Source organism: Fukomys damarensis, unplaced genomic scaffold (genome assembly GCF_012274545.1).
Source record: "Fukomys damarensis isolate Sample0158 unplaced genomic scaffold, DMR_v1.0_HiC HiC_scaffold_32, whole genome shotgun sequence".
Taxonomy (NCBI): Eukaryota; Metazoa; Chordata; class Mammalia; order Rodentia; family Bathyergidae; genus Fukomys; species Fukomys damarensis.
Genome location: NW_022900944.1, coordinates 4,778,666 through 4,800,455, shown reverse-complemented (window position 1 = coordinate 4,800,455; position 21,790 = coordinate 4,778,666). Strand labels below are relative to the sequence as shown.

At 37.3% G+C, this 21,790-nt stretch overlaps 1 protein-coding gene across 1 annotated transcript in view; it reads left to right on the top strand.

Annotated features, from left to right (window-relative positions):
* Unc5c (unc-5 netrin receptor C) overlaps positions 1–21,790 on the top strand; it is a 159,128-nt gene that overhangs the window by 45,234 nt on the left and 92,104 nt on the right. Inside the window, exon 4 of the mRNA XM_033757760.1 lies at positions 11,488–11,591. Coding sequence (XP_033613651.1) covers positions 11,488–11,591 — 104 coding nt within the window. The remainder of the gene's footprint in view (positions 1–11,487; positions 11,592–21,790) is intronic.

Genomic DNA, 21,790 nt, shown 5'->3' with positions numbered 1-21,790 from the left:
GGACAGAGAATGTCGTGGTCATTCTTTCTTCTTAAAATACCTGTGTCCAGGCCGTCGTTGTTACAACGCTTTTACCAACAGCCCACTGTCCTCCTTTGTGCAGCCGTGGTAACTCTCAGCAGAGTCCCAGGTGGACCTTGTTGTTACCCTTTTTATGCAGAACAAAACTGAAGAAGGAACATGAGGTGACTTGTCCAAGTCACCTGCTAAGGAAACGATGAATCTGAACTTAGAAAAGAACCCTTTCCCTGTGCAATCTAGGTCATTACAGGGAATGGCGGAAAAGCGGAGGCATGCAGCAGTTCTGCGCTTTTCCGTCTGACCACAGAAGGAACGGCATGTAGTTGATTTTTGTCAGTTGGCTGAGTTTTGTTTAGCATATCATTTACAGTGTTTGAGAAGAAAAGGCAAGTAAACAAAATTCCATTTAATTTTTAAAATATACCCCTTAGATTTAAAAAAACAAATGAATTACTTAATATAACAACATTTTTTGACTTTTTAAATTTTTCAGCAAAAACCGGGTATACTATTCCTGGATAAGGAAGCCTTAAACTTTTTAAAGGTCTGCAGCATAAGGTCAGGTATTTTTCACTTTTAATAAAGCTCTGAAGACTAATCCAGTTCTCCCCAAATATGTCACTGGTTAGTTCACAGCAGTTACTCCCCATTAAGAGCCAGATTTGGTGATTTAAGCATAAATTTTAGTCTACTATGACAACATAATTATCTCCTTGAATCATTATTGAAAGAAAAGTACATTTTTTCCCTTTAAGAACACAAGTAGTAATGTTTGATGTAACCATGGAATTATTTTATTTGCTTGAGAAGCAATTGGAAAATATATTGCAACAGCTCTTTTTTAAAAGAAAAATTAGAATGTTTTCAGTACTTCTGTTCATTGAGTGTGGGATAAAGAATTAATTGAAAAATCTGAAAGTATAAAATGGAAATCATAGAAAAGCAGCTGAATTTGCTTAAAGCAAAAGTGAGCCTATGTCAGAAAGTACAAAACACGGCCAGCAAAAGATCACTACAACAAGAATCATTTCTAAATACAGAATTTCCTGAAATCTAGGGCTGTTTTGTCAAGGCGGTCTCAACTGAGGCAAGAATCTCAATTCTAATACTTGTAGCTTAGACTCTTAGAAATGAAAGAATAAATGTATGAGTGAGTGGTACAGCCATGAACTCTGGACCCCTGACAGGTAATCTTTACAGTAACTCTATGTGATAATTGTGACTGTTACCATTTTGTATGTGACAAAGCACTGAAACCTCATTCCGTGCAGAACCAGGATTAAACCTGGGGGAAGGGTGGGCCCAGGCCCCATTCTGATAGCCGTCGTGGTAAACTGAATTATGACTCCCAAATGCATTGGGTCCTGACCTCTGGAATTTTTAAAGGTTACCTATGGCAAAAAGAATTTACTGATGGAATTAAGAATTTTGAGATAGGGAGAACATCCTGGATTACCCAGGTGGGCTCTGAAAGGCACTAGGAGTGTTTTATAAGAGAAAGGCAGAGAGGGAAGTTTGACACAGGTAGAGTCAGAGAAGGCAGTGTAACCACAGAGGCAGAGATGGGAGGGATGCAGCCACAAGCCACAGAATGCTGGCATCCACCAGAAACTAGAAGTGACAAACCATGAGCTCTTTATGAATATCTCCAGAGGAAGAACAGTCCTCCTGATTTTTCATTATGACCCAAGGAAGCAGGTTTCAAATTTCTGTTGTTTTAAACCAGGAAGTTTGCAATAGTAGGTAATATAAATTATTAAAATATGAATTTAGAAAACATTATGTTGCAATAATAGCAACAAGACAAGCCTAAGCTCTTGGTTAGCTTTCTTGGTTATTTGTCTGAAAGTTAGAAGCAGGAGAGTTATGGGGAGAAGTTTTGGGGATGGTCTTAGGGATGAAACTGCAAGAAATATAAACTGTTAGCACTTTCAGCACTGGACTTGCTAGACCAGTGGTCTCGAGGTGGCAACCTGCAGGCCACACCAGATTTTTGGTTTGGTTTCAAAGTGCTATCCCAGACAAGCATCTTGACAAAGTTTTAAGGAGTTGATAATATATATAATTAGAAAAAAAGAATCACATGAAAATCTCATTTCTAACTTTTATTAGCAGTCAAACATGTGGCCCCAGAGCCTGCGTTTCTATAGGCCATTGTAGCCAGAGCTGAGCAGCAAGGTCAGGAGAAAGTTAGTTGGTTTTATAACCAGGTCTGTATTGCAATTCAAATAGCAAAAGTAGCTCCAGTAGGCAGCATGTTTTAAGAAAAAAGAAATCTTATGGCAAGCTTTCTCCCACTTTATATTATGTGGCTTCTAGGTACACAGGAGCTTCAGGTCCTGTGATAGAAATGTCTGCTGTCAGCCAGTAGGGAGTGGGTCCTCCTCACACTGTGTAGTCACCCATGGGGACCCATTCTGAGCCGTGTGGTAGGGGTTACAGTGAAAATCGGGTCTCCCTGGCATTTCCCCCGACCCGGGGCTTCTTGCAATGGTTTCAATGCCCAGCGTGGTGGCAGGCACACTATGGGGCCATTCCCAATCAAGCACCTGACTAGTGTGACCCCTGGACTTCTGTGCTGTGCAGAAACCCATGGGCTTGTTACAGCTGCAGACTCCGTGGTCTCACCTGAGTATCAAGCACACCACAATAGTCCTTGGATTACTCTTTACTAAACTTCACCTTCAATTATTAGATTATTAGTCCTCCCAAACTTGTAAGTGCCAGGTCTCAGTTATGTTTGACTAATAAAGATCATGCCAAGTATTTGCGTAACATAATAAAATGTACTAATACCACGGGGAAAGATGAGGTAGGGAATTCCTTTCTTTTGGGCACTTGACTGTGGGCCAGGAACGATGTTAAGGATTTTATAAGTGCTCCTTCCTTTACAACTCTGAAATAGTTACTCACCACTTTATACCCATCTTTCAGCTGATGAAACTAAAGTGAAGTAAGCAATGTGTTCAGGGTCACACAGTCAAGTGTTACAGTTAAGTCTGCACCAGACGCTGTGCTTAGCCACAGTGCTATTCTCCTTCCCAATGGCTTGCAGACCTTTGTCTCTTTGATTCATAATTAAAGAATGTGTTTATGTCACAATCAACTGACAAATACCCATCTCCTCTCACACAAAAACATATAAATACATGCATGTATGCAAACACACACAATATGCATAATATGATCTATCAGATACATTTCATAATTTCTGTTCAGCTATATGTGTTTAAACTCTAGTTTGTGTGTGTGTGACACTAAGGATTGAACCCAGATGTTCTCTGCTGCTGAGCTGTATCTCCAGCCTTTTTATTTTTTATTTTGAGATGAGGTCTCAGAGAGTCACTAAGTTATTATCCAGTCTGAGTTTGAGCTTGCAATCTCTTGCCTGAGCCTCCACAAGTTCTGGGATTGCAGGTGTGTGGCACTGGAAATACTGGCTCCAAATCCCTTCCCATCACAAGCAGGTCCAACCTCAGCCTCTGGGCTGGATGCACCTGGTTTGCCTGGGCCACCTATAAAATATATAATATGCTTAATGTTTGTAAGTAATAGGATTTCCTTTTAATAGTTTTCATTGTAATACAAATGTGTCCACCCATAGGGTAATAGGTTTAACAAGATGCTAAAGGGTCATGGCACAGTTTGAAAAACAGCAATTAACCCAAAATCCTGTATTAAAAGTAAGGATTATTACATTTAGCAACCATATGGCAAAAGTCTATAATAGAATGAGGAACTGAAAATGTACACATATGAGTATCTTTTATTCCAGAACTGAGTGATAATAGAGGTAGTTGTAGTAATTTATTATATTGGTTTTGTGCTTTATAATCTTCTAAAAATATTTTCATATTCAATATGTATTTTAATATTCATAAAGCCCTATGAGGTCTAAAACAAAAAAAACAACCAACATGAATAATGTAGTATTTCATTTATATCTTATCATTTTGTGGAATTTAGAGATTTGAATTTCTACTAGAATAGCCTACTATAAACCAATGGTGAATACTTGAATTCATAGTACCAAAGTAATACAGTGCCAGGATTTTGTTTTCTAAAATATAATTCTAGTAAATCTGTATGATGAAGTAGCATTGCTGAGGGAATGCACATTTTCAATAAATGCAAATCAATTTTTTAAAAACTTGGACTGAGAACACATTTATATTTTGAATGCTGGTATAGTATTAGCAACACACCTGCTTCAATATCTTAAGGAGATCTTTCTGCTGGTATTTTTCTCCTTGTCATCTCTCCAAGTTGTCAGGGCTCAAGAGTAAAGATGGTGATGTGGCCAGGCATCTTGAAGCTGTGGCAGACTCGAGTCATCTTCCAGAAGTGTCAGATGGAGCCGCTCAGGCTGTCCTGGGGCAAGAGACACACTAACATGATGGGCTTTTTCGCATATTGGTTGGGGTAGGCATTTCCTTCTTCCCTGCTCTATGCTCCAGAAAGAGAGAAAGGTTGGTTTTGTCAAAATAATTCTCAATGCATTTATAATAGAGCTTTAATTTTCAGCTGTGTTTGTAGACATTATAGTTTGAAACTAGAATGTGCTACAAAACTCTCATGAGACCCAACAGTAGAAGCAAAAGAGCTCTACAATGAAAATTACTTGAGACTGAAAAAGGAAATCGAGGAGAACTTCAGAAAATAAAAAAATTATCCCGTTCCTGGATAGGTAGAACCAACATAACCAGAATTGCTATTCTTCCAGAATGGATATACAGATTTAATACAGTCCCAATGAAAACACTGTATTAACATCATTTCTCACAGAGGTAGAGAAAACAATCCTAAAATTTAAATGGAATCAAGAGAGACCCAGAATAGCAAAAGCAATCATGGGTAACAAAAGCAAACCAGGTGGCATCACGACCCCAGACTTGAAGTTATACTATAAAGCTACTGTGATTAGAGCAGGTTGGTACTGGCACAAAAACAGGCACATGGATCAATGGAACAGAAGAGAAGCAAAAACAGCCCCAGGCAATACAGACATCCATTAGAGGAAAGATAAGCTCTTTTGTAAATGGTGCTGGGGAAATTGGATATCCTCATGCAGAAGATTGAGACTAGACCCATCCATTTATCTCACCACGTACTAAACTAATATCAAAAAAGATCAAAGACACAAATGTTACAACAGGGACATTTAATTTGCTGTGCCTATAAAATAGGTGCAACTTGTGAAGACATGGGCATAGGAAGGACTTTGCGAACAGAACCCCAGTGGCAATCAACAAATGGGATCATATCAAATTTTAAAACTTCTGTACAGCAAAGAAAAAACAGAGTGAAGAGACAGACAACCTACAGAATAGGAAAAATATTTTTGCCAGCTATTCCATCAAGTATAAAGAATTCCAAAAAATTAGACCATCCCCAAATAAAGGATCCAAACAAAAAGATGGGTAACCAAAATGAATGGACACTAAGTACAGATGACCAATAAATACATGAAAATATGTTCAGCATTGCCAGCCATCAGAACAATGTAAACTAAAACTTTAGGGAGATAACATCTTACCCGAGAAAGAATGGCTATTGTAAAAAAACTAATAATAACAAATGCAGGCAAGGATGTGGAGAAAAAAGAACTCTACTTATGTTGTCGGTGGGAATGTAAACTGGTACAACCACTATGGAGATCAGTGTGGAGATTCCTCAACTAAACTAGAAGAGAGATAAATAGGAAGTAGGGAGAAATTTAAATGTTTAGTCTGCTGTTTTAAAAATATTTATATATGCTAACTTGTTTCTTTTATATTAATAGTTTATCTTAGTTTGTGGGAAAGAAAACTTGTGTTATCTTTTTCTTTGTGTAAGAATCTTTTTGGTTTATTTCTTGTGTTACTTTTTGGTTTATATTCTGTAACTACTTTGATGATAATGATAAACAGTACAGTCACTTGATATTCTCTTAATATTTGGTTATGAAATTTTGTTTTACTTTTTCATAAAATAAAAACTCATAAACTCACAGGTGGGGCTCTGGTGGTGTGAATGGATCATGGGAAAGCTGTATGATGAGAGAATTCATCACAGGGAGGTCACTGAGGATATAACCCAGAATCCCTAGCTCCCTCCCTAGCTCCTCCCCTCACTCTGCCCCCTGGTCACCATGAGGAGAGCAGCTGTCCTTCACCCAGGCCCTTCCACTAGCCTTCTGCCTTCAAGTCAGCAGATAATGTGCTGAACTGTAAGCCAAAATAAAGGTCTCCTCCTTCAAGTTGTGGGTGTCCAGTACTGTGTCCCAGCTATGAAAAAAAGTGACAGACAGTATTTTATATTGCTCTTTTAAATTCCTATGAGAAAGTTGCCAAAATTTTTAACACTGAATCTTCTGGAACCTACCCTTCTCTCTAGTTTTTAATTGTTTCCAAACCTGCAGACTCAATGGGCCAGGGTTTTAGCTCAGTGGTCCTACTGCCTGCCTCACAAGCACAAGGTCCCAGGTTTGATCCCCAGTACCAAACAAATAAACACAAAGAAAACAAACCTGTAGACTCAAGTGTCCAAAAATTTCACGAAAAGTTGCCTGTTGGGCAGTATTATAGAGTGGTGTCTTCTAAGATGCATCAACTCCTACACTTTAAAAATAATTTCTCCTATTACTTTTCTTTGACATGGATAATTACAACCAATTATTTTATTCTGAAAAGGATAAGTTTGTTTCCCCTATGCTGCATATTTAAAATCTTATTCATAGGCCCTTATAGAAAAAGAGACCTTCAAAACATCTAGTCCTTTATTTTCCTTTTTTCAGTGAGGAAAGTGAAGTCCAGAAAGTCTCCTATCTCTCAGTTCACCTTCTTTACTGTTAACTCCACTGTCAAAAAGCAGAACTAGTTAATGCTGGCAAAATGCCATAAATTAGTGCATTCCCTATTCCACCTGTCAGAACTTTCTACCACAACAGTATTGTGCAAAAAGATCATCAAAAGCATCAAAATTCCACAATGAAAAATAAGCCTTTGTGTGCAGACATGCATATGTTGAAAATGCTGTTCTTTGATTGTGTGTAAATGGTCAGTAGAAATCCATATCATCTCAGATCTGATTCAACATCTGCTAATTGGATTTCAGGGTATGGATCGGGTAAGCCAATATTCATGGTCCTGAGTAAATGTCTCTCTGAACGCATGCATATGACAGAGCTGATTTTTCTTTTAATTGGTAGAATCAATAACTAAATCAGAGTTAGGCCAAGTTGACTTTGCAAAAGTACTCGAGGTTATAATGAAAGGCCTTTATACTCATTTTAGCAGCCTTAGAACTATTGGAAAGAAAACAGAAACATGGAATCCTAAAGGTCTTCCAAGGGCAGAGATTCATCTTTTTGTCTTTTTCTGACAGGAAATGCCTAGATTATTCAGAACCATCCTGTTTTACGTCTAATTCCCAGCTGACAAGTGTCCGTTTTTCATGCTTATTCATTCATCACCCTTGTGTTCCTTCTGCCTGCAAGGCATCAGGCCTGCCTTGCACTGCTTCTCCCCCAGTGATAAAGGAATTGCTGAGCTGTGGCCTCCCTCCCTGTGCGGAATCACCCAGATGCACACTGAAGCGAGCCGTGTGTCGTGGCGCACACAGCCAGGACATATTCTGTGCTCATTTCCCACCCGAGAGCCAGGAGAGTGGTTTTCTGTCAGGCGGCGGCGGCACCTCTGAGCTACATCCCCAGCCCACGATTTTAAAAGTTCTTAAAAATTGTGCCCCAGAGAACACCTACACCGAGTCACAGCATTCCGCATACAACCACTGCTTCTCAGTGGTGCTGTTGACTTCTAGCACCAAGAAGATTCGGGAAGGAGTAGGAGGTCCTCAGAATGGTCACCCCATTCCCTCGCACTACTCCATTTCCCAAACCAGGGCTCCCCGCCTTGGAGTCTACGTTGCGCCTGACCCGTGGACCTCCCATGTCCGAAAATGTCACTTCCTCCAGGCTCCTCAGACCCTCACCCTTCTCCTACTTCTGTTCGCTGTATATCATTTTGGCAGGCAGGCTTTTTTTCTGTGGTGGTACTGTCCTTTCTGCTGCAGTCCTCTCCCACCCCCGCGATGGCATGGTGAGGGCTACTAGGATTTCTCTTTTGAGCTCTAGGCTGGTGATTCTCAGCTGGGCTGGGAATCCTCTTAGGGGACAAGCGGCGTTGAAGGCAGGCGTTTGTTGTCATGTCGGGGAGGGGCTCAGAGCAGAGAAAGTAGTCCTGTCTGAAAGGCTCGTAACATCAATGTTTGGAAACCATGATTTACATCTGTTGGATTTTTCTAATTGAATATCCTACAGTATACTGAATTGAACATATACCCAAATGACGTTATGACCTTGCTCACTCAGCTTGGCAGTGTTTCATTTAAGTTGAAAACAGGCTGACAGTGTGCTGTCTAAGAATGTAGCAGTATCTTGGCTTCCTGGTGCTCCCCAAATAGCTAGGTCTTCATGACCGTGTGATCTACTTATCTGCTTATCCACTGATATAAGTTGAGTTTAGGAACCCATCATCCTCCTGGTTTAAATCTGGTCCCTGACTTCCTTCACACAGGGCAAGATGGCATCTGATCTCTTCCTTTGCTTAGGAGCCTTTGAGGCTTTGCCATTCCTTACCACGCAAAAAGAATTAAATCAATCTACTAGCTTCTCATAGTTTTGCTTCTAGATCTTACGTGTCTTCATCCTAAGTACATAGTAGAATAATCTACCCTAAGAAGACAGTGTATAGTAAGCAGAATTCCTATGAATATTTGGGAACATATGTGCCTCACTTTCCCCTATCCATAGCTTCTTTCTGTGGTATCCTGATTAAGTGTGAGTGAATCAGAATGAATTGATTTGAGAACTAATTCCAGTCGTGCCTTCACCCTAGCTCACATCAGATGAGAGTCCTTCAGAGGCATTTTGTGCAAACTTGGTATACCTGCCAGTAGTATTTTATTCCATAAAAATTTTTCATTGCTGTTCTTTTTATTCATAACTAGTATTTTTTTTCTTTTTATTGAGCTTATTGGTACAATCTAGGTATACAATACAGTTACATTCATTATTGGGATCCTGTACCTTTACATAATAGGTCTTGATTCTCATTTTTTCCCCTTGCCCCTGCCCTCCCTTCACCCCCTCCTCCCCTCCCATTTACAAACACTTTATTTCCATTTTCTCATGTTTTTTTCCTCTCTCTTATTACCTTTCCCCCGCCCTTCCCACTTTCCCTACACCTTTAGCCCTTTACTTCCTATTTCACATTATTAATTATCTCATTAGGATCCTGTGTACTATTATAGTTTTTCACACCAGAGAAACTATTCGGTATTTCAGTTAAAGAAATCTCTGTATGAACATTAAAAATAGGGAATCCTAAAATAAAACTAAAAAGGAAAGTAAAAGAGAAAAGGCAATGATGTAAGATTAAAATAATCTTATAATCCTTAATTCTGAAGATGAAAATGGTCCCTAACTAGTATTTTACAAAATTTTCTCTCAATGCAGATCAACAAAACAGAAGTAGAAACTACTATATTGGAAAAGAACAGTTCAAGTTTGTTAGAAGGGCAGAGTTGGAAAGAGGGACACATGAGAAGACAAGTTGCTTAAAATCAAGGGTCAGCAGGTGCCATTGCAGCTGCAGTTATTTTTCTATGAGGCTTTGATAATCTGGTAAACACGGTTCTCGTGTATAAAACAGGAAGTGGTTTAGATGACTTTCAAGTTATGCTAATGCTGTGGATTCTAAATATTCATTTCTACAAGACTTAATTTCTTAATAGTCAAGTTAAAGGCACCTTTCTGACAGAAATTCTGGCACCATTTCAAGAGTCTCATCTTTTGTCAACCCACAGAGACCCATGATTTTCTTACAACTATAAAGTTTTCATCTAAGAAGTTGGGCAAAATGGCAACTGTCTAGCAATTTTTTTTTCCCTCAGTGCATTTTCTAGGTGGTACTTTACCAGAAGGGACCCAGTTGGGATCTATCTGCAGAATCTTTGGGTTTCCACTTGTGAGTTCAGTGGGCTGAAGTCGTATTTTCAAATTCTTACATCTTTATCAGGGACCTGGAATGAAAGGACAGAGGCATTTATTTTTTATTAAAATCTATTGGATAAAAAATATAATAAAAATAAGTATGGGATATAATAAAATAGAAACAAAAATCTGATCTTAAAAATGTGAACTCTTTTAGTTGTTTTTGGATTTCAAATAAGTATATTTCTTTTCTGTGGGAAATTTTGTTAGAAAATGTAGTGATATAATCAACAAGGCATATGATATTTATCAAATTAATAAAACCAAAGAGTTTATAAATCATAAAATTTTGAGGACAGTTTCTCAACTATAATATGTAACTTTGTTTTATTTGTAAACACATTATTTCAAAAATATTATATGAAAAGAAAATGAGAAAGAACATATAATGTTTGAAGATCATATCAAACTAATAGCATATTTGGATTATCATTCTGTGTTGCATAAATTTTTGTTTATTTCATATCCTTTTTTATTGTCATATATATGTATACTTGAAATTTTTATTTAGTATCTTCATTTCTTCTTGTCATGTATATTTGCAATCTTTAATAAAAAAAAAATTCTGATAACTTTCTTGGTAAGAACAGAACTGTGTGTACACAAAATACAATTTTGAGGGGCTTCTTTAATGCTGCTTTGCAACTATGAATACATTTTTAACTTCTGAATTCAGGTAAAACTGATTTAGAATTTAAAGCTAAACAAGACAAAATAATTACATAGCATTCAATAATGCCTGTCCTAAAGAATGTGCCTCTGATGTATTTTAAATGATAAGCTGGTTTCTAACATTTGTGTGTCTATCCGTAGTAGTTTTTAAACCTCTGACACATACTGCTGTAACATCTATGTATGGGCGCATGATGAGGTCCTTAGTATATCTGAGTGGAAATGACTACTTAATATTCTAACTGAAGAATGGCCTCATAATTAGGCATTGAGTTATTTCTGAATGCTTTTCAAGAGTTACTCTTCGCTGCCTGGAGGCATTTCAAGAAGTTATATTTATTCTTTGAAGACTCCAGTTTTTGCTTTTTCACCCTGCAACAGAAGCTTGCTTTTGATTTATTGATCAAAAGATTTTGGATTTCCTACAACTCTAATAATGTCTGTTGTGAGAAAAGAGAAAAATATTCATATATATAAGCAACTCTGTGTATACACATTGAGAAAATGGGGTCCTTTTGTCTTAAATGTGATCAGAATAGTTGATTATCGAGAAATATTAAAGTATAACCAGCGAGTTTCACTGACGGTTAAATAAGGATCTCCAGAGAATGCAGCCACCCAGGCTCTGAGGCAGAACTAACTGCATGTGGCTTTAAAAATACAAAGACATAAAATACTAAACTGGGAAAAAAATTGTAGTTTCTCTGTATAGGTAAATGCTACTTAATCTTGATGTGTATTTCATCACCTGTGCCTTTCAGATCTACGGAAGACTTTTGAGCAGGAACCCTTGGGAAAGGAAGTGTCCCTGGAACAGGAAGTTTTACTCCAGTGTCGACCACCTGAAGGGATCCCAGTGGCTGAGGTGACAAAAATTCTTTGTATTTAGCAGTTGGCACTGAGTTATTCTAACAGAGGCCTGCTCCATGGCTAATGGTGCAGTGAATTAGGGCATGGCATGATGGATGCTTGGTAATGGAATCCTAACTGCCTGCTGCTGGCAAAATAGATTGATTGGGAGCTGATTAATGACTTGGGAGTCAATTAGAGTGTCCCACCCAACAAAGCCACAGGCAGCTTGGTTGAGTTTGTCATTTTCTTTCAAGAAATCAGAAATCTTGATTTTCTTTGACACTTATTGAGAAAAATAGTATGGCTTATACTGCTGGCAATCTTATTATTGTTCTTGATAATATCCCCCCAAAATTTGTTCATGTAAGTTGTGTGTGTGTGTGTGTGTGTGTGTGTACAGTGTTTTTGTCCATGAGCCTCTGAGCCCCATCTGTGTATTTCCCGGATTGTGATATATGGACTTAAAAGCCATTTATACATGCTTTATTTGGTGTGTGTGTGTGTGTGTGTGTGTGTGTGTGTGTACAGTGTTTTTGTCCATGAGCCTCTGAGCCCCATCTGTGTATTTCCCGGATTGTGATATATGGACTTAAAAGCCATTTATACATGCTTTAGTCGTAATGAATATCAGGTAGATTCATCCTGTAAGTTTGCCATCAAACTCTTCATTTTTTCTGCTAAAACAAGGCCAAATGATTGCTAATGAAGTATTCCAAATTGAGTTCATTCGTGACTTTTCATAAGCAGCAGATAAAACAGTGAGCTTTGCACATGCTCAAGTCTGCCTACCTAACTTACAGGAGACCTCTAGCTCTCCTTAAGACACTCACCACCGGGAGCATCCTGTCAAGAGAAACTAACACTGCGGGTTTCATTTCTTAACAAACAATCCTAAACTCTAAAGCAGTTTACCCTTTACATGAATAAGAGGAGACGTCCTTCTGTGCATCCAATGTGATTGCCCTAGCTGGTCCTGAACCCTGCAGAACCAGGCACACTTTAATTTGATTAGCAACGTAGCTGCGAATTGTTGACAATCCTCGTTAGCCTGCAAACTCCATGAGTCCTCTGGAATTTGTCACCTGTATTGAATATGTAGAAAGAAACATATGCCAGTTGTTGCAGTTTGGATCTATGCTTGGGGCCGGTGGATATGGGTCAGTAGGTTTTTTAAAACTTTTTTTAAACATGAATTTGAAAAATAAAAATGAAACTTACAATGTGAAAAAGTGATTAAAATTAATAATGCACCCACTATTTGATTTCTCATAGTTTTTCAGTCTTAAAGAGACTGAAGCAAAGGCAGAAATCTTCACAGGTATTCAGTCCCACAACCACAAAATCAAACATCTGATGGTTCCTTCCAAATTAATTGTTAATTTTGGCAAGGTGCTTTTAAAATGACTTCCATTTTCTGTTACAGCCATGCATATCTCTATGAGGCCATTACAAAAGTCAAAGGATTAAATTTTTTTTCTTTTTCTCAAAGAGAGCTATTTTGGCTTTGTAACTGGCCTCACAGCAGCATCTCTAGCGCTTGGTTGAGAGTGCGTGACTGTGGTTACTCTGTCCAACACTATATCTTCATCTTCCAGCACTGAGACATGGTATGTATGGTTTGGTGTGACTAAAAATGCACAACTTTGTCTTTCCTCAGTGTTTCATACTGGTGATTACAACAGTGTATCTGTCTCCTTATTGGTAGTTCTAAAATCTAGTGCTCACCTCTTCTGTTAAACTGTCCTGAAAACCAAAGCATATAATGAGTGGTATGCATCTCCACAGCCTCATTTTTGCTCAAGGTTCCTTAAATGTAACCAGCCCCTGTGCAGGCACTGAGTGAGACTCTGGTGTTCCTCACTTTTTTCCATCTCCTCAACAAAATAGTTCACTTTGTCAAAGAGTAAAGATTCCTGACTCAAAACTAATTGGCTGTGAATTTCATTTGTATCACCAGGAAAGAAACCAATTAACACTTGGCAAGATCAAAAATCATATACCCATTTGACATTCAAATAACTATGTTTAATCCATATCACTTTTTTTTAAGTCAAAAAAGAGATCAAACGTCCACACTGAAGATAGGGCTAATAAAATGCTGTGTCGGTTCATTTCCACACTGTTAAAGTCATCAAGATCAGAAAGCTAATGGACACCTTAATATGACTTGTAACAACTGCCATTAGCTCCAGAGGAGCAGATAAAATAAAATAGAAAGGGGCCAGGGATTTAGCTCAGTGGTTCCGCCACCTGCCTTGCAAGTGCAAGTTCCCAAGATCGATCCCCAATACCAAAAATAAATAAATAAAATAGAAAGGGGTGAGCAGTGACTTGGGGAGTAAAGGGTTATATGATCATTTGAGTTTAGGTACATGAGTCATTTAATTTTCATTTGTTTCTTTAAGGAATTTTAAATTATAAAATAGCATAAAATAAAACATTGATCTTAAAAAGAGACCAGCAGGTAAAACTTCTGTGTTTTACGATAATTGCATCGTCTTTTATTAAGGCAGGCCAGGCTGAATGTGTGTGTCTTTGGTGTCCAAGGAAAATTATTCCAAGGTAGTTGGATAGTAAGTGTTCAATAAACATGTGAGTGATCAATCACGTCATTTGTTCTGTGACTTATAAGCGTGTGTCTAATTCCATTGAAGAAGTAATAACATAGAGTACTGGATATTCGTTGCAGGGTACCAGAAAATAGTAACTTTGTTACTTCCTGTTCAAACCTGTAAGGTTTTTAAGAGCTCAAATCTCAGAATACTAACACATCAGTGCAAATAAACATATAGACATTATTATGGTAATAACATTTCATTTCTCTATATTTTGGCATTCTGTCTTCTCCTCAGTGGAATGTTAACATGATTTTCTTTAGAAAATCCAGGTTTAAATTTAGGCAGGACCATTTTTAACTCTTTGGCTTGGGCAAAGAATCTAAATTCCTAAGAGTTTTCTCCATTATTAAAGGGAGATAATGGTATCTATGCACAATGTGGTTATGAGGTTTAAATGAGGTGATCTATGCAAATCATGGAAAATGTGTCTAAAGTAATGAAGGAACACTGGCCATGATTAGTACTGTTATCACTTAGTGATTCACAGAACACTGAATTTGACCTCTTCAATTAAAAAATACTCCCACATTGGCCTCTCTCAGCCCTGTCAGGTATTTGGAGGAGAAACTTCTGCTCTACAGAGCGTCACAAGAGGTTCTTCTGGATCCTTCATCCATTTACTTTGCTGGGAGTCCCCAAATGCTACAAGGGAAGATAACATTGTGAGCTTTCATACAAGGAAGTGCCTTTACAATACCAGCAAATGTCCTTGTAGGTCCATGGTGCCAACTTTGTGTTAAAAGGGCATTGTGGTGGGTGTATAATACCCATGTTTATTCTTCAGAATATTTCTATTGATGAATTATTAATTTTAATTTTGAGTTTTATTATATTAAACAATAATTACTGAAATAGAAATATATAAAAAATAAGGTGTTGAATTTTTGAGTCTATAAAAAAGTATCAAAATTTTCAACACTAAATTTTTTTGTTTACAAAGTCTTAAAAAGTAACCACATAAAAATGCCTTTATGAATTACAATGAAAATACCAATTCCACAATAAAAATAATCTTTGCTGCAATCATCGCAGCCTATACAGTCTTTGCATATCATAATTGCATGTTCCATGCACACATCTCACACTGATAGCACATATACTTAACTTTCTTTTCCTGTTTGGCAGGCTGTTCTTGTCACCTCTCTTATCTTCCTCTTTTCTCAGGAGCTTCTTTTTTTTTTTCTTTCCTTTTTTCTTTATTGGTACATTTTAGGTTCACAATTCGACATTGGGATCTTGTAACTTTACATAGTATATCTTCATTCTTATTTTTCCCCATTTCCCTGACCTTCCTTCGCCTCCTCCACCCTTTCCTATTTACAGAGACATTGTTTCCATTTTTTCTCCTTTTCTCTTTTTTCTTTTCCCTTCTTAGCTTTCCCCTATATCTCCCACTTCATCTACTTTTAGACATTTTTTTCTTATTACACAATATAAATTATGCATTTTCATTCTTATTTACACTTTTAGTTTATCACACCAGAGAAACTTCAGTATTTACATGTGTGTCCTATTAATTTCACTTAAGAGTGTGGCCGCATTGTGCATCCACTTAGCTATAAATGTCTCTAGTTTTTCATTCTTTTTGGCTGAGTATTAGTCCATTTTGTAGAAAAAAACCACATCTTCTTTATCCAGTCTTCAGTTGATGGACAATTGGGCTGTTTCCAAGTTTTACCTATTACAAACTGTGCTGCTATAAATGTGAGTGAGCATATATCACTGTGGTATGATTCTTTTAATTCTGTTTGAAAGAAGAACAGCAGAAGGATAGCTGAGTCAAATGCGACCTCTAATCCTAGTTGTTTGAGGTATCTCCATATTGATTTCAACAGTGGTTGCACCAGTCTGCACTCCCACCAACAATGAAGAAGGATTCCTTTCTCCCCACAACCCCGCCAACATTTGTTATTGTGTGATTTCTTGATAGCAGCCATTCTTTGTGGGGTGAGGTGGAATCTCAGGGTTGTTTTCATCTGCATCTCTCGAATGACCAGAGATGTGGAACATTTTTTAATATATTTACTTTCTGCTTTTACTTCTTTGCTGAGAAATGTCTGTTCATTTCAGATGCCCATTTTTAAATAAGTTCTTTATATTTGGGGGGGGCTGATTATTTTGAGATCATATATTCTAGATAATAGTCCTTTGCCTGAGGAGCAACTGGTAAAAATTTTTTCCCACATTATAGGTTGTCTGTTAATTCTGTTGATGGTTTCTTTTGAAGTGTAGAAGTTTTTTAAAAAGATGAGATCCCGGTTGTTGATTATTTGTGCTAGTTCCCATGCTACTGAGGATTTATTGATACAGTCTTTTCTTATGCCAGTGTCTTCAAGAGTTCTACCTAACTTATCTTCCAGAAAGTTTAGTGTTTCCATTTTAATATTTAGATCTTTAATCCACTTGGATTTTAGGTGAGTGCATGATGAAAGATAGGGGTCTAGTTTTAATCTTTGCAAGTTGAAACCCAATTTTTCCTCCAGTGAAGATAGTTGGCTCCTTCATCAAAGATGAGGTAGCTGAGTATGTCTGGAGTTGTTTCTGCAGCCTCTAATCTATTCCACTGATCCTCAGGTCTTTTTCTTTGCCAGTACCATGCTGTTTTTATCACAGTAGCTTTGTAGTGTAGTTTCAGCTTGGGGATTTTGATACCCCCTGCCATGTCTCTGTTGTCTAGAGTTGCTTTTGCTATTCTAGGTCTTTCCTGGTTCCAAATGAATTTTTGGATTGTTCCCTCTAGTTCAGTGAAATATACTGTTGGAATTTCAAGTGGAATTGCATTAAAATCTGTATAGCAGTTGTAGAAGTATGGCCATTTTCACTATATTGGTTCTTCCTACCCAAGAACAATGGATATCTTTCCATTTTCCCATATCCTCTTCGATCTCCTTTTTCAGTGTGTTGTAGTTCTCAATGTAGAGGTCCTTTGCTTCCTTTGTTAGATTGATTCCTAGATATTTCATTTCTTTGGATGCTATTGTGAAAGGTATTGCTTCTCTAATTTCTCTCTCAGTGAGTCTTATTTGTGTACAAGAAGGCTCTTGATTTTTGGGTGTTGACCTTGTATCCAGCTACTCTACTGAATCTGTCAATTAAGTGTAGAAGTCTTTTGGTTGACTTTCTTGGGTCTTCTATGTAGAGTATTATATCTTCAGCAAAGAATGATAGTTTCATTTCTTCCTTTCCTATTTTTGTTGCATTTGTTTCTTTCTCTTGTCTAATTACCCTGGCTAATGTTTCCAAAATTATATTGAACAGGATTGAAGACAGTGGACATCCTTGTCTTGTTCCTGATATCATTGTGAAGGTTTTCAGTTTTTAACCATTTAGTATGATATTGGGTGTTGGTTTTTCATAGATAGCCTTTATCAAGTTTGGATAAAGACCATCTATTCCAATTTCTGCAGGTTTTTTATTATGAATGGCTGATGAATTTTGTCAAATGCTTTTTTGCATCTAGTGAGGTGATAATATGGTTTTTGTTCTTGACTCAATTAATATGGTGTATTATATTTATTGATTTCTGTATGTTGAACGATGCTTGCATCCCTGGGATAAATCCAACTTGGTCAGGATGTATGATCTTCTTGACAACCCCTGTATTCTGTTTGTCAGTATCTTATTGAGGATTTTAACATCTATGTTCATTAGGGAGATTGGCCTGTAGTTCTCTTTCTTGGTTGGGTCTTTCCCTGGTTTGGGAATCAAGCTTCTAGGAATGAATTTGGAAGTATCACTTCCCTTTCAATTTCACTGAAAAGTTTCAAAAGTAGTGGCAGTAGTTCTTCTCTAAATGTTTTGTAGAATTCAGCAGTAAAGCCATCAGAACCTGGCCTTTTCTTTGTTGGTAAATTTTTAATTACATTTTCAATTTCACTGATTGTAATTGCAGTGTTTAGAATTTTTTTTCTTTAATTCAGTTTATTGGTACATTTTAGGGATACAGTACAGTTACATTCACTGTTGGGACCTTGTTAGAATTTTTATATCTTAATTCAACTTTGGTAATTCATAAGTATCTAGAAATCTGTCCATTTGTTCTGTATTTTCCATTTATTAGAGTACAGGTTTTCGAGGCAGGTATTGATGATCCTCTGGATTTCTCCTGGATCTGTTGTGACTTCACTCTTTTCATTCCTAATTGCATGGATATGAGCCTTTTCTTTCCTTTTTTTGATAAGGTTGGCTGAGGGTTTATTGATTTTATTTATTCTTTCAAAAAACCAACTCTTTGATTCATTGATTTTTTTGTTTCTTCTCTTATTCTCCATTTCATTGATTTCTGCTCTGATCTTTATAATTTCAGCCCCTGTGTGAGCTTTGGGTTTGTCTTGCTCTTCTTTTTCCAGAAGGTTAAGATTCAGCATTAGGTTGTTTATTTGAGCTCCCTCAATTTTTCTAGTGTGGGCATTCACTGATATAAATGTCCCTCATAGAACTTCTTTCATTGTGTCCCATAGATTCCTGTATGTTGTATTAGCATTATAATTAAGTTTTTAAAACTATCTAATTTCTTGTTTAATTTCCTCTGTGACCCAGTGGTTTTTCAGGTGAGTGTTATTCAATTTCCATATGTTGTGAAGTTCTTGCGGTTTCTTTTGCTATTTATCTCCAGTTTAATTGCACTATGGACTTGTAATACACTAGGATAACTTCAACTCCTTTGCATTTACTTAAATATGTTTTATGGGTAGTATATGGTCTATTTTGGATAATGACCCATGTTCAACTGAAAAGAATGTATATTCTGATTTTGTAGGGTGGAACACTCTGTAGATGTCTATTAAGTCCACTTGTTCAAAAACTTAGGATCTCATATTTTGTTGTTGAATTTTGGTCTAGATGATCAGTCTATTTGTGTCACTGGAGTATTGAGGTCCCCTGCTACAATTGTATTAGTGCTTTTTTGGTTTTTCATGTCCCTTAATATTTGTTTTATATAGTTGGGGGCATTAGTATTTGATGCATATATATTTATGATTGGCATCTCTCCCTGTTGGATTGTTCCCTTTACAAGGATGTAGTGACTTTCTTTGTCTCTCTTAATTAGTTTTGGTTTGAAATTTACTTTGTCTGCAATTAAGACAGCTACCCCTGCTTTTTTCCAGGTTCCTGTTGCATGGAGAATTGTTTTCCATCCTTTTACTTTCAGTCTGTGAGATTCTTTGTTTAACTAGGTGCATTTCTTCTATACAGCATATTGTTGGATTTTGCTTCTTAATCCATTCTGCCAGTCTGTTTCTTTTGATTGGTGAATTGATGCCATTAGCATTGATAGTTATAACTTATATGTATTGATTTAACATCATTGTGTTATTATCCTGTTGTTGGTGCTTTTTTTTTTTTTTTTGGTACCAGGGGAACTCGGATCCTTGTGCTTGCAAGGCAGGCAACCGAACAGCTAAGCTAAATCCCCGGCCCCTAATTTTTTGTTTGTTTGTTTTTTTAATTTTTTACCATCTCTCTCTTTAATTTCTTGCCTGGCCTGCTGGATTTGCTCTTTTGGGCCTCATGGAGTTGTGATCTTCATTGTCTTTTTCTAGGATATTATTTATAATTGTTTGGAGTGCTGGTTTGGTATTCATGAAGTTTCTCGGGTGTTCTTTGTCATGAAAGTATCTTATTTCCCCATCAATTTTGAAAGATAGTTTTGCAGGATACATCAGTCCAGATTGGAGGTTGTTTTCTTTAGGTCTTGAATATTCACTCCAGGCTCTCATTGACTTGAGGGTTTGGGTTGAAAAGTCTGCTGTGATTCTGATGGGCTTTCCTTTGCTTGTCATTTGTTTCTTTTCTCTAATTGCTTATAGTATTTCGTTCTTCTGTTGAGTTTCTGGGAACTTGACTGTTACCTGTCTAGGTGTGTGATCATGGATATTTAGAGTCTAATAAACCTCACTTATATGTATGTCAAATTCTTTTGCTCTGTTTGGGAAATTTTCTGTCATTCTGTGAACATTTTTTTATGTCATTTGTACTTTTCTCCTGCTTTTTCATAGACTCTTATCAGTCTTATATTATTCTTCTTTGTTTCATCTAGAAGCTGTTGGACTGATTCCTGATGTTCCCTTACTTTTTTAAAGAGATCTCTCTCTCTTCATGGTCACTGAGCAGCATCCTGTCTTCTATATCTGATATCCTGTCTTCAGATTGGCTCAGTCTGTTTTGTACACTTTTAATGGAGTTTTTAATCTCCTGGATATCTGTTTGAATCTGTTTCATGGATTCCATTTCTTTCCTATGTTGGGAATTCATGGTTTCCATTTCTTTCCTGTGCTGGGCATTCATGGCTTCTATCATGGTCCTGAGCTCGTGTATTTTTTTTTAATCTGTTTCTGTTCTAGAATCTCTAATCATGTCTTTCATTCTTCTCAGTAGTTATCTCAGAAATGATTTCTGTTTTGAATTTTTCTAGAGCCTCATTCATCTGTTTTGTACTTCCTCTCCTATCAGCTCAGGTTGTCCAGGTGGTTGATTATCAGACTTTTTCACCTCATTTCCCCAGAATTTGCCTTGGATGAACACGCAGCCTTTGTTTGTGCTTGTGCCTTGCTTGAATGTCTTCTCATTTCTGTTTTTGTTGTTGGTACTGTCCTTGGTTTAATTCCTGGGTTAATACTTTGATCTTCCTATTATAGCTTGTCTTTAGGTTTTGAGTCTCTAATGAATCTAAGGGAAGTCTCATTTTTATTATACCAGGAAGGACAACTGATTAAGTCAATCACAACACCTCAGCCCAAGTAATACAATCAGCAACACAATAGCATTAAGCACAGTTTAGAAAAATGACAATTTGTGGTAGTTATTAATCTATCACCTTTACCTGTGTGAATTAAATAAAAATCAAAGCTAGAGCTCAGAACAATGGCCTTTATGGCCCCCTTTGCCTCTGTGGTATGAATCCAGGTACCAGCCCAGCCAGAAGGCCAGAGGCATGTGTGGGCTGTAGGCACCCACTCAGCTGAGCCTCTCACCAGTACTCTGCTGAGACCTGGAGGGTTGGAGCTGTGGTCCCAGGCAAGCTCCACAGGGCTGCACCTCTCCACTTATTTCATTTTAATATGGAGAGAAAAAAGTAGCCTAAAATGTTTTCCTTTTTAAATTTCATCAAGATTTGTTTGCAGGTCAATTACATGATCTATTTTTGTAACGTTTCCAGGGATATAGAAAATAATTTATATTCTCAAATTCAGGAAATATGCCTTTCCAAATCTTCTTTTTATCTTGCTTTCTAAATGGTGTGAGAAGAGGGGAAATCATTACAGAGAATTAGGAGATCCAAGTTTTTAATAAAGCTCTTCCAATAGGTATATAACCTTAAACAATTCAATTAATGTCTCTCAAACTGTGTCCTTGATGTAAGATATCCAAATTGACAAGATGACCTCGAGAGTCCTTTAAAATTCTGCAATTTAGTTGCTGTCATTCTAGATAGAAAAACTCTGGGTAACTTGTCTGCTATGAAAGCACCTGTCTTCCACTGCCGTTCAGGAGAATGTACCACGGGAGGACAGGTGTTTGGAGCTCTAGCTGCTGCCTTTTCAGAGGCATGGTAGCATCTCTTTCAGTGACTTAGTGTGGTAGAGCTGTTATG